The 12,365-nt window shown below is 35.4% G+C and overlaps 1 protein-coding gene across 5 annotated transcripts in view; it reads left to right on the forward strand.

Moving 5' to 3' along the window:
* The window catches only part of thsd7ba (thrombospondin, type I, domain containing 7Ba), a 203,031-nt gene that overhangs the window by 134,725 nt on the left and 55,941 nt on the right, over nucleotides 1-12,365 (forward strand). For all 5 annotated transcript variants that reach the window (XM_081604542.1, XM_008403136.3, XM_081604543.1 and 2 more), the window contains 2 exons: nucleotides 11,232-11,498; nucleotides 11,755-11,933. In XM_081604542.1, the coding sequence (XP_081460668.1) occupies nucleotides 11,232-11,498; nucleotides 11,755-11,933 (446 nt within the window). The remainder of the gene's footprint in view (nucleotides 1-11,231; nucleotides 11,499-11,754; nucleotides 11,934-12,365) is intronic.

Here is a 12,365-nt window from a genome sequence, read left to right on the forward strand (position 1 = left end):
AAGGAAACAAAAGTGCTTGCCAAATACAAACTAACTAAACAAAATACTTTGCACCTGCGCACTCAAAACTAAAAAAATAATTAAACTTAACTGTTAGCGCAATGTGTTTTTTCAAAGTGTTGAAGGATGTCAAAAAAAAACAAGTATAGAAAAAGAAACAACTGCAGTTAGTGTTCTGATAGATGCAAAATTTGCCATTTTAAAATAAAGTTACCATTGATGAGGAGTTAGCAGTGAAAATAAATCAGGAATATTTGAGCCACCTAAAAAAGAAACATGAACAAAACGGTCACTTTGTTAAATTCTGCTTATAAAAACACCGGCTGTAGTAGAGATTATGCTCTGCTGAAAGATATTAGGCAGTTTCGTGGTAAGTACCTATTGAAATAATTCAATATATGTGAATGGATGTTTATAGCATTATTGATATTATCAATTTATTATAAAAGTTTAGAACCTACAGATTAATTGTGATATAACAGTTTTAAATCCGTTGATCTCTAATCCACCACACTTGTAGACGTTTTGCTTTGTGTGCTGTTTACAACTATTGTGCTTAACAACTGGAAAAATAAATGTCCTCTATGTCATATTCCTTATAACCACAGTTTGTATAACAAACTGCCCTGGCCTGAAAGAAGAAGGAAAAACACAAAATGAGCAGCCGCCCCTGCTCTGTGTTTTGTCAACCTCTGACACATCCACCTGCCTGCTCTTCCACATGTCTTAAACAACACATAAATCACTGACTTTGTACCTTACGCTTTTGAAGCCGTACCTCAGCCTTTAGGCTTTGGGGACTTAAAAACCACAAATTACATTTGGCATGAATAGAGGTATATGCCTTTCTCTGTCGGACACTAGCTCTGTTTGGGTCTGGTAGAGTAGCACAGTCATTTTCTGACCTGCTGGTTTTCTTGGTGGAATTTGCATGTTGATGCCTTATGGGGCTCCGATTCCTCCAAACCTAAAGACATGCAAATTACATGAATGTATGGCTGCCTGTAGGTGGTGATACATTAATATATGTATGATGGATTTGCAATTATGTAGTACATATATGCTCATTAGTAGCAGTGCTGGGGAGTGTTTTACTGCTTGTTAATAGGTTAGGTTGAATCTAATCTTTAATTGACATTGATGTGCTTATGTAATTACACTGAATAAATTTTGCCATAATAGGGGTGAAAAAGCTTTTATGTTATAGAAGAAAAGGTTAAAATTCAAAAAAATTGCATGAAGTATTCATGGTTCCTCTTTCATTGTGACTCATAAGCCATGTTTCCGTTAATAGTGTTTTATTCGCACTTTAAAGTTTCGCATTAGAAAAGGTTGATGGAAAAATGTTTTAATAACTCTCCCAATTTCACACAAAAGCTTTTAAGCTCGCTTGTAGTAGTTTTTCACTTTTTTGAAAAAGAGTTGGTGCCGTACAAGAGAGATGGAAACTGCTTTTCTCGAATAAGTTCTGATTTAGTGAACGTTCCAAATTATTGCTGGGTTTGTGCCTTAGAGGTATGGAGGACCAAAACTGACATAATAATAAATAAAAGAATAAATATACAAATAAAATAATAATTATATATCCGACATATATAAATAAAAGAATAAACATATCAATAAAAGAATAAATATATATCCAACATAATAATAAATAAAAGAATAAATATAAAAATAAAAGTAGAAATATATAAATAAAAGAATAAATATTTTGATAAGAAATAAAAGCATAAATATATATTTTCTTTTTCATTCCCCTTTACACGTGAGTTTCCGTCAAGAAAAATAGATATTTTGCTTTGATTTTTTTTTTGCTTCTCCCTTTTCTGCTCGCTGTATTTCCGTTTGCTGTATTTTTTGCTGTATTATTTCCTGTTTTATTTGCTCGCTCTATTTCTGCTGCATCGTTATGTTAATGGGTCTTCTACTGTTGGTCAATAAACAGGAAAGAGAACGATCCGTGTGCAGATCGATTGTAAATGCCTGCGCTGTGGTCCTCTTCGGAGAGAGCCTTATAGACCCTTTTCACATGACGTCAGACAACATCCGTTTAACATCCTAACAGCCACTATCTATACATAATCTAAACTGGACAAATTCCTCGCTGATTGACACCAGTTTGACTACGAAGGTATGTGTTTTGGTTTTTTCTAGCTGTTAGTTGATATGCTAGGATAGCAATAGTAATTTGTTAGCTGGCTAACGTTACGTAGCCTTTGTGTTTTGGAAATAGAACGTATTTAGGCTCTAATCTTAATCAGATGTTTATAGTATAGACTGGGGTTGCCACCCATCATGTAAAATGCGTGATCGTATTAAACCCTCCTCACTTACGCTAGTTTCACCACCCGCTCAGTAGCAATATTACCTCTAGCCACAAGTCCAAAACTTGACAGTTATGCCAAACACCCGCTGCTCCACCACGTCCTGAGAAGTTAAACTCCTGCTACGATTAAAACATGAGGAGGAAGATGCTGTTTTAGATAGAGATAGATAGATATAGATATTAACGTTTCATTGGAGAAATGTGATGAGCTATCTATCTGTCTGTCTGTCTGTCTGTCTGTCTGTATTAGCTCATTAACTTCACATTTATCCATTGAATATTTATCAAAGGTTATGATTAGAAGGTTAAGTTTCTTATACTTTGTCTTCCTGCGGTTGTAGACTTGGCAGTAGAAAATTGATAACATAGGAATAATAACTTCATATCCCTTTTAACAGGTTACACTTGATTCTGCTGTGGTGCCTGTGGAAACAAAGTGCATGAAGTTTGTGCTCAGGTGGGAAAACCTTGTGGATCACATGGTGGGACTTCTGCTTCAAACTGCTCACTACAGTATATTATTGCCTCTGTCATCCACCAGTTCACTGCAGACTGGCACCCGCCAAGGACCCTACATGGATTTCTTCTTAAGTTGTAAACCCTGAGTACATACTGTTGAAATAAAATTAATATGCCTTTTGTAAATACATTTTCTCTATCAATGACTTAAATTGTTAACTGTGGTAATTATGTTTGTGTAATGTAGTAACCATGTACAGTGTTTAATATAATTATTAAATAGATGTTTTAAAGAAACAGCCACAAACCTTATGTCTTTGTTCCACAATGGCAGCTTTAATTTTAGCATTTCCTCTCCTCCACATACTTCGTTGCCAGATGTTTAAAATTTACAAAAAGAAGCAATTTAAATGTAAAAGTTGCACATATGTAGATTACTCAAGATAAGCTATTTACAATAGTTTTTACACAACTCTGCACAACATCAATTCATTTATTAATAGATACATATAGATATTAACTACAGAATAGATACACAAAGATTTCATTTCTAACAGCTGCTTGCAGTAGTGAATCCAAGAAGTGTGACTTGCAGGAGCAGGGAGGCTCTGTACTGGTTTATCTCCTTTTAAATCAAGAGGCCCATGATAGTTTGACTAGGCAGCAGATGTCCCACAGCTGATTGACTGAACCTGTCATGGACAGAGGAACAAGACCATCCCAGATATGGTAGGTTGTTAGGTCGGCTACTGTTGAGAAAGATGGACAACAAAACAAATGGAGAAATTATGAATCACATCAGAATATGTAAATTATTTGGCAGATGGCGCTTAAATCCATATTTAAAATGCTTTTCTAAACAACAGTGTTGGAAGATGTAAGTGATTTTAGTGAAACTTTTAACAACACAGCACTGAAAGGCAGCGGTGTTTATGTTTCCTAACTGTGGCTAAAGCTGCTGCTAGCTGGTTTACTCTCCGATCGGAGGCTGTTTATTTTTTACAGAGTGAGAGAGTGGTGAATTGGCAATGAGTAATAACAGCTATCTAACACTTAAATGCTGTTATTAACCTTACCTTTTATTGTATCCTTAAGATAATGAGTATCCGTGAATTTTTCAGTCAGGTTTCCCGAGGACTGTTAAACTGAGGCCGAAAGAGCCAAGTAGGTAGGCATTCACCATCGGTCTGCACACTGATCGTTCTCTTTCCTGTTTATTGACCAATAGAGAGCTGGACATAGAAGGCAGCCCTCCTCATTGACATAACGATGCAGCAGAAATACAGCGAGCAAATAAAACAGGAAATAATACAGCAAACGGAAATATAGCAAACGGAAAAAAAGCGAGCAGAAATGCAACGAGCAGAAAAGGGAGAAGCAAAAAAATATATAAACAAAATATCTTTTTCTTGACGGGAACTCACGTGTAAGGGGAAATGAAAAAAAAATATATATTTATGCTTTTATTTCTTATCAAAATATATATTCTTTTATTTATATATATCTTATTTTTATATAATTCTTTTATTTATATATTTCTACTTTTATTTATATATTTATTCTTTTATTTATTATTATGTCAGTTTTGGTCCTCCACATAGAGGTAACAAAGACATGATTGTGCCTCAAGAAAGCAAAGAGGATTTCATAATGGTTTTAAAATTATGTCACTGTTTTTTTTTTTTTTTTAATGGTCAAATAAGGAAAATGTTTTGTTAACACAACCTCTGAGTGGAAAGCCCCTGAGTGGGTTTGTACCTTACTGCATGGCTACTTTGCAGCCTCTTCATCTTGTAGAGTCGAGCATCAACAAATGTTGATGCTTGAGATGGAAATATTCGCTCAAAATTTGCATGACTATTGGATGGAAGCACGGCTACAGTTGGAAGCCCTGGCGGTCTAAAATTTTTGTCTTAACAGTCAGAAGCAACAAAATATGACTCTCTGTGTTTAGTATTATCCATTGAGATCTTAATGAAGTTGTACAAAGTTATACAAAGTTAGAATATTGAACTTTTTTTTTGTATCTCAAATGATAAAGGGAAACAAAATATACAAATTACACACAGAACGATGTTTTCAAGCCTTTATTTCTGTCAATGGTGATGATTTTTCCAACTACAGCCAATGAAAGTGAAACATTAAAAATTAGACCCAATAAAAATAATTTTTATACAGAAATATAGGATTAATAAAATAAATGTTTAAAACCTATTTAACTGTTATTACTAATTTATTGAATATGACTGCATATCTTTGATGTTTAAATACACCGATGTATGCTTATAGTACACTGATCAGACACTGAGAATGTTTTAAGACAAACACAGAAATGAATATTTTGTTGCCAAACACTTGTTGATTTGTAGCCATTCAAATAGGAGTTATAGGAGTTACACGTAGTTTCTGAATGAGCTGAAAATTGCTGATTTCAAACGCTGACTGTTTGTGATGCCTGAAGTGACGCGGTCGATGTCCTTGTCGAAGTGAAGTAATGTCTCATTGGTACTTTTCAATCAACCACCAGCGGCGGTGTAGATTGAACAGATTGTTAGTGGATTGCGGTGTGACAGCAGCGTGTTCTCACTCTGGGAGGAATGTTTGCAATCAGAACCGCTTCAGAAACAGATGGGCAGCTCAGCGGCTGCGAACTCAACAGGATGACAACACCCTGGCTCCGTGAGACAAATACGGCTGCATGAGAGGAGCAAGAGTTCACTGCTTTCACTCTTTCATATTTTCACTTCTCTGTCCGCTCTTTCCGTCTGGAGCAGGCCAAGAAATTTTCAAATGAGTTTGTTTTACAGTACACAAAGTAATTACTTTGATTGTGACCGTTATGCTGTAATTAGTATATTCTTAAGGGATTTGGATTCATTAAAGCTCTTACTATTTGGTTTTTAATGGGTATGTGATATTCTTTTTAACTTCACAGCCAGTCCATAACAATCTCCATTTCAACGGTGTATCAGCAAGCAAACGATATAATGCCATCTGGTGTTTCTTTGTGAAGCAGTTAATGTTTCATCTGTTTCCCATTCATGAGAAAAACAGTTTGGGTGTAAAAACAAAGGTAGAGGTCAAGAGAAGCTTCTTTTATGGCCTGGTTTATTGTGAAGTTACAGTGGCGTTATTGTGTTTTGATTTGTTTGTGTGGAACAGGTAGAAAGTGTCCTGATCTAATCCCAGGTGTTGGTTCAGAGTCTCAAGAGAAGCACTTTTAAGTGATGTATGAGAGGATAAGGAATATGAGTCCTTATATGACCTATGTTCATAAGCATAGTTTAAAAATTTAGTATTTAAGGGTTTTTAAAACTTTGAAAGACTCTACAGGCTACTGCAGTTCCTATTCTGCGAGTCATGTGACCATCTCTGTTCTCCGGTCAGATATTCCCAGCAGATATGTCCAGCATCGATCTTCACAATGTTCAAAGAAACTTCTATGTTGATAATATGAATTTACGATAACAATGCAGGGTTCACTATTTTGTTGGTATTGTCTTCCCATTGGTGAAAGAAAGCATACACACCAGTTAGGACAGTCTCTTCTAACGAGAACAATGTAGAGACATTTAGTTAATTTTTTTGCTGAGGTAATATACAAGTTGTTCAAATCAAATATGAACTTTAGTTTAATTCAAATGTTTGTCCTGTATATTATTTTATACAGGATTTCAAAACCCATTCTGAATAAAACTGCTACTTCTACATCTGGTATGGCTAAACGATGATTTATAAGAATATTTTATTGATGGATGAGTTGATTTAGACAGTAAATAAATCACAATACTGATGTAGACTAGACCAGGCAGAGATTCCCCATGGAGGGACATGCAGACTCCACTCAGAAAGGCCACAGGCCGGGAACACGCGACCTCCTTGCTGCAAGGCAACAGTGCTACGAACTGTGCCACTGTGCAGCCCTCAGGCTAAAACAAGATCGTTTATTAGCTTGTTTCTGTAAATGGAAGAGGAGATTTCCCCAACATATACTCCAGAAAGCAAAAAAATAATATTGACTGGCAAAACTTTGATTAATGTTTAAAGAGCCAAAACGAAGATCAAAGTGTTTATTTTCCACACGTCAGTCTGTGAGAATCTGCTATTCATCATGATGATTAGAATAGATTTTCTATTTCATTTTTTGTAACCAAACTCTTAAAGGCCCATCCGAATTGGCTCTTGTATTATCAGATTTTCAGAAGTCCTGTGTTTGCATAATAATCCTTCCAAAGTCAATACCTGCTTATCTCTGAGGAAGAGCAAAGAGATTGGTCCTTATATCCAAGAGTCATTTGGTTAGAGGGTTGGTAGACGCTTAACAAGTTGCTAGCCAATCGAAAGACAAAACAGGACAGACAACCAAGCAGACACTCACTCATAAGTGCAATTTAGAGCTACCAGTCGGCCTGACATTCATGATTTTGCATTATAATTAGCTTATCTCAGTGTTTATTGTTTACGGGTTGAATTTTGAGCACAAAGATCCTAAATGGCGGTTGTTTTATTATATATTACAAAGAAAAAAAATGTCTCTTTGTCTTTCTGTTTATTCACTGTCACATGCTGTTTTTATTTTAATTATGTAAAGCACTTTGAAATGCTTTGCTGCTGAAATGTGCTATACAAATAACATTTGATTGATTTATTGATATTGACATTTCCAAAAGTAACTTAGAAATGCTATTTAGTACCTTTATTAAACAGCACTTTGGTTGGTATTGGCCTAAATGAAATTGTCCTACAACAGAGTTCTTGAGTTTTTAGGTGATGATTATGCATTTGTCTTAAAACACATTCAATATTATAGTTAGTTAATATTGAATTGTTACCGTCTTGCCTGCCAAGACGGTAACAATTCATTTCAGTTTATTTAAATAGAACTGGTTCAAATCTAATCTGAAGGCAGATGAGATTTGTCTCATCTCATCTGCAAACATTAAATTTGTTGGATCAGTTTGTTTATAAAACAATGCACTTGGTTATTGAGTGCTTTATGACTAAGAGAATTTTAAGTTTGATTCTAGATTTTAATTTTAATGGGGTCCAAACAAGAGACGCTGCAACTGCAAAAATCATTTCTCTTTTCAATTCTTATTGAAAATAAACAAAACAAAACAAAAATTACGTGATGCCTTTTATTGTCATTATTTTAAAAATAAAAATAAAATAGACTTTTTTATTTTTAGTTTACTCAAGGACAATTTCAATGACTTTTTATTCATGTCTTTCTCATGTGGGATTTTTTTTCGGGAGGATATTTTGAGAAATCTGTTTTAACAATGTAGCATCACCGTATGTTGAATAAATAAATGCCTGTATGGCAAAAATATTTTGCTTTTCAATGTCAAATTGAGCCAGTTGCAGGATTTTGTTAGTTGCTATGCAGAGTCTTGAAACCCTGTCGAGAGTGTTGTCCTTTCATCAAATCAATTATTTGTTAATATTGACAAGGACATGAAGAGGAGATGACAGCAGAGTTTTTTTTAAACATTGCCCTACAGCCTTAGTGTGTCACTGAATGAAGAATATTCATAAATATAAACCAGCATGTCTGTCATTTGTGTGCATTTATGTGTATTTTATTCTGTAGAACACCAGCCAGAGCGTGCAGCTGAAGAACATGTAGGAAAATTGAATTGTGTCAAAAATTATTTGGAATGAAGCAGAACATCTTATGCAACATTTCAATGTCACTATCTTTATTTCTTTGCCAGAGCATTTTAAGGGGGTATTAAAAGTGTAATCAACCCTGGTAAAAAGGATATAAAGAAGTGAGATCCCAGTATGTTATTTCATCACTTTGTTCATCTTTAATATGATAAATGGACTGAATTTATGCACCACTTTCCTAGTCATTCTGACCTCTCAATGCACTTCAGACAGCTGAAGGTTAAGCACCTTGCCCAGGGACACATTAACAAGAGAGGAGAGAAAGCTGAAATCAAACCCACAACGTTCTAATTGCAAGACGACTATGTGTTTCTGTGATCACTTTAACATGGATGGAGTCATTTATCACAAAGACCGTTATAAAAGACGCATGTTGACTTTTTACATTCACTGTGTATGTTTCATGAGAGAAGAGAAACCTTTCAAACGGAAGCCTGGTGGAGTCAAATTATGTTCCTGAAGCTAGTATACACTTCAAGTGTTTTCAATCAATTTCAGTAGTGACTGAGAAGGACTGCAAGTTTGTTAATGCCTGCAGTTAGTTTGTTGTAAATCCTGAGACAGAAACGTTTTTATTTTGAAAGAATTAAATGGTTGAAATATCCCCTCAGTAGGTCATTCAGTTCAGCAGACCTCTGATAATGAGCCATCAAATTAATGTGTTTGTGTTGAAGCAGGGAAACATGAAAGGCATAAAGGGTATTGAGTCCCAAGGACCTGGACAGGGAAAGAAAGAAAGTCAGAACCTCGTCCTGCAGGCATTGAGATAATTGCTCTATTGATGATTCTTTAACCAAACAACACTTTGCCCTGACATTGCTGACAACTATTTTCAGGATGCTCTATAATTATCTCCTTAAAAATTCATGGCTAAGTCAATTAAAAGGCTACAGAAAATTGCTGGTTGTCCAAGATGTATTAAAAATGTTGACATATGTTTTCAAATTACACTTACAGACATTAACGCATGATAATCTCAGAATAATGTTTTTTTTCTTTCAATTTATTTATATTTTAACTAAACAAAGTATAGTTGAGACATGCAAATGAATAAAAAACATTTATGCAGTTAGTTTTTGTTTTATCACAAATGCCTTTTGGTAACTCCTTTTGAAATTAATCTATTATATATATACTGATATTAAAATGCTTTGCAGATAAATAACACAGACTGATACATTCTAAGTGTTCAGTTCTATAAATTTTGGTAATTAAGACTTCCATCTACAGAAAACACGTTTCTCAAAAAATCTGAAGGTTGCAAAATACTAATAAGGTTCAATTTGTCCTTTGAATTTAAGCTTTCCCAAAGATATTCAATTCAATTCAGTTAATGTACATAGAGCCAATTCTTAAGAAATGTTGACAACTGACTCTATTTCAAGAATCTATGAATCTTCGCAGTCAAACTTTTTACTGTCTCTGATCATTACTGATAAACTAAAACTTGAGGTGAACAACAAAGAGAAATTGAAGCTGAAAGCAATTAGAAGAAAAAAACCAATTTCTTGTCTTCTACTTATTGTTTATCATTGTGAAATATGGAATTTGTTCATATTTCCGTTGTTGATTACATCAATTTTTGACAAAGTAAAGGATATTTACATGACTAAGAAATAAAAATTGTCAGCTACAAACAAAATGCAACAAGACAAGTAATGGATTCCCGTGGCTCCAGTTCTCTGTGGTGTAGCGATATAAAGAAAACAAGTATGTACTTGCCTTTGGAGCTTTGAGCATAAATTGAAAATTAAAATTTGATATGCTTTCGAACAACACCAGTTGTTCCCTCAGGTTATTTAGGGATCCAACAGAAAGGAAGTATACTTTCTTTCACCTAATTACGATGCACTAAACTGATTTGGAATTAATTTATTCTACTTCAGCTAGAAAACAAATTAATTTCAGGCAATAGGAGTTGCAGTAAAGTTGATCGTTGAACAAACTGACAAACATTTTTTCCTGCCACCATTTGCTTTTGGGAAACAAGAAACTGAAAGAACTTCAATTACATTTAGCAACACTTACACTCCAACATCTGCTACAGAAAAATTCAAATCTTTCAGATCACTTGATGGTCATTCGACAGCGGGCATGCAGATCTACTCAAACATACTCACTCAAACAAATCTTAATGAATGTTTATTTTAAGATGCTAATGCAACACTGCTCCCTTGAAATGCATCATGCAAATTTCTAAGCGACATGAATATAAGAAACACACTTTATGCTCCCGGGACATTTTTGATGGATTTGCGAGTTTCAGATGTGGTTTTAGATTTTTGAGAATGGGAAGTAGCTGTATATCCAAAGTATTCAACATTCTTGCAAAGTCTGCTGCAGAACTCACCACAGTGATTATATTAGCCGAGTCAGAATTAAATACAGGTGGCTTCAGTGGACATATTAAATAAGTAGAAGTTGCATAATTGTAGAGATATTTTCCACAGTGGCATTAATTTAAACAAACATTTCACCTTCAAAATGTTGCTGATGTGTATTCTAGTCTCTCCACCTGCCCACATTGTAATATTAAGGATGCATGGCTATGAATAAATTAGCAGCAAGATGGTGTAGTTCAAATCGTTATATTTAATCTCAATTGTTTTTCCCAATTGAAAATCAGTGTTTGTTAGCTCCCTACCTGTGAATACTAACTCGAAAAATAAACAGTTTATGCATTCAGTAGTTTATACCGTTTTTGTACAAGGGGCAGAGTTTTCTTCAAACTTCATTAAAACTTTTTTCATTGTTTTGTCCATTTTCTGCTCAGGCCGCAGCAAAAAGAAGGAGCGTTGCCTGAATGCGGAAATGTACCCGCTGGAAGAGAACCAGACTTGTCCCTGTAATGAGTTTTTGTCTCAGCCTTTTGGGAATTGGTCTGCGTGCATCCTTCCAAATCCTCCGGTTTTTGAGTCGCTGCACGGTTGGATGAGGCACCGAGAGGTAAAAGAGTGCGGCCAAGGTCTCCGCTACAGAGCCGTGGCCTGCGTTGACCAGCGGGGACACCTGGTTAACCCCGTGCTCTGCACAGACTCAGGTATAATTGGATTTCAAAGATTATCTACTATACGATCTTCATAGAGGGTTTCCCACTTCTCTTCTTTTCCAGATGAAACCTGACTGTTTCAAGATCTGCTAGTTCTACCAGTGCAACTTTTAGGCAAACAATAGGCTGAAGTTGTTACTTGTGGAAGGAATTTGATCTTTCTTTCCTACCATCAGTCTGTAAAAATATGGGATTTGATTGCTCCTTCTTTTTCTGAATCAGGCTGAATTTTTTTGTTCAATTATAGGCTACATCGTGGAGGTTTGTCACATCGCTTGCCCCCTGGACTGTAAGCTCAGTGATTGGTCTTCTTGGTCGGCATGCAGTTCCTCCTGTGGCAGCGGGCTGAAAATCAGGTCCAAGTGGCTCAGGGAGAAAGCCTTTAACGGCGGACGGCCCTGCCCCAAGCTGGATTTGAAGAACCAGGTAAAGATGGCTTTGTGCTTTTATAAAACACGTCATTTATACAGAAATAAAACAGTCGAGGCAATAGTTACTCATTATTGCAATTGTTCTTGAACTGCTTTGTTTTAAAACATTACTTCAGAAAACCTTTGCGTATTCCACAGAGATTATTAATGTGACAGACTAAAACTATGCACCACATAATTTTGCTGTGAAAGGAATCCAAGAGGTTTTTCTAAATGATAATCTAAAAAGTGTGCCATTCATTTGGAAGAGCACTGGAACTAAACCAGTTCCAGTGCTCTGGTTGTGTGCATGGAGTAATTGTGCTGCTGGAAGGAAACCTCTTTCTCAAGACTTTTATACTCTTTATCTTTTTCTTACATTGGCCTATGATGAGCTCCGCATGTCCCATTAACCATTCATGATGATCAAAAACATCCCATAGGATGC

Source organism: Poecilia reticulata, chromosome 2 (assembly GCF_904066995.2).
Source record: "Poecilia reticulata chromosome 2, P_reticulata-male-v2, whole genome shotgun sequence".
Classification (NCBI taxonomy): Eukaryota; Metazoa; Chordata; class Actinopteri; order Cyprinodontiformes; family Poeciliidae; genus Poecilia; species Poecilia reticulata.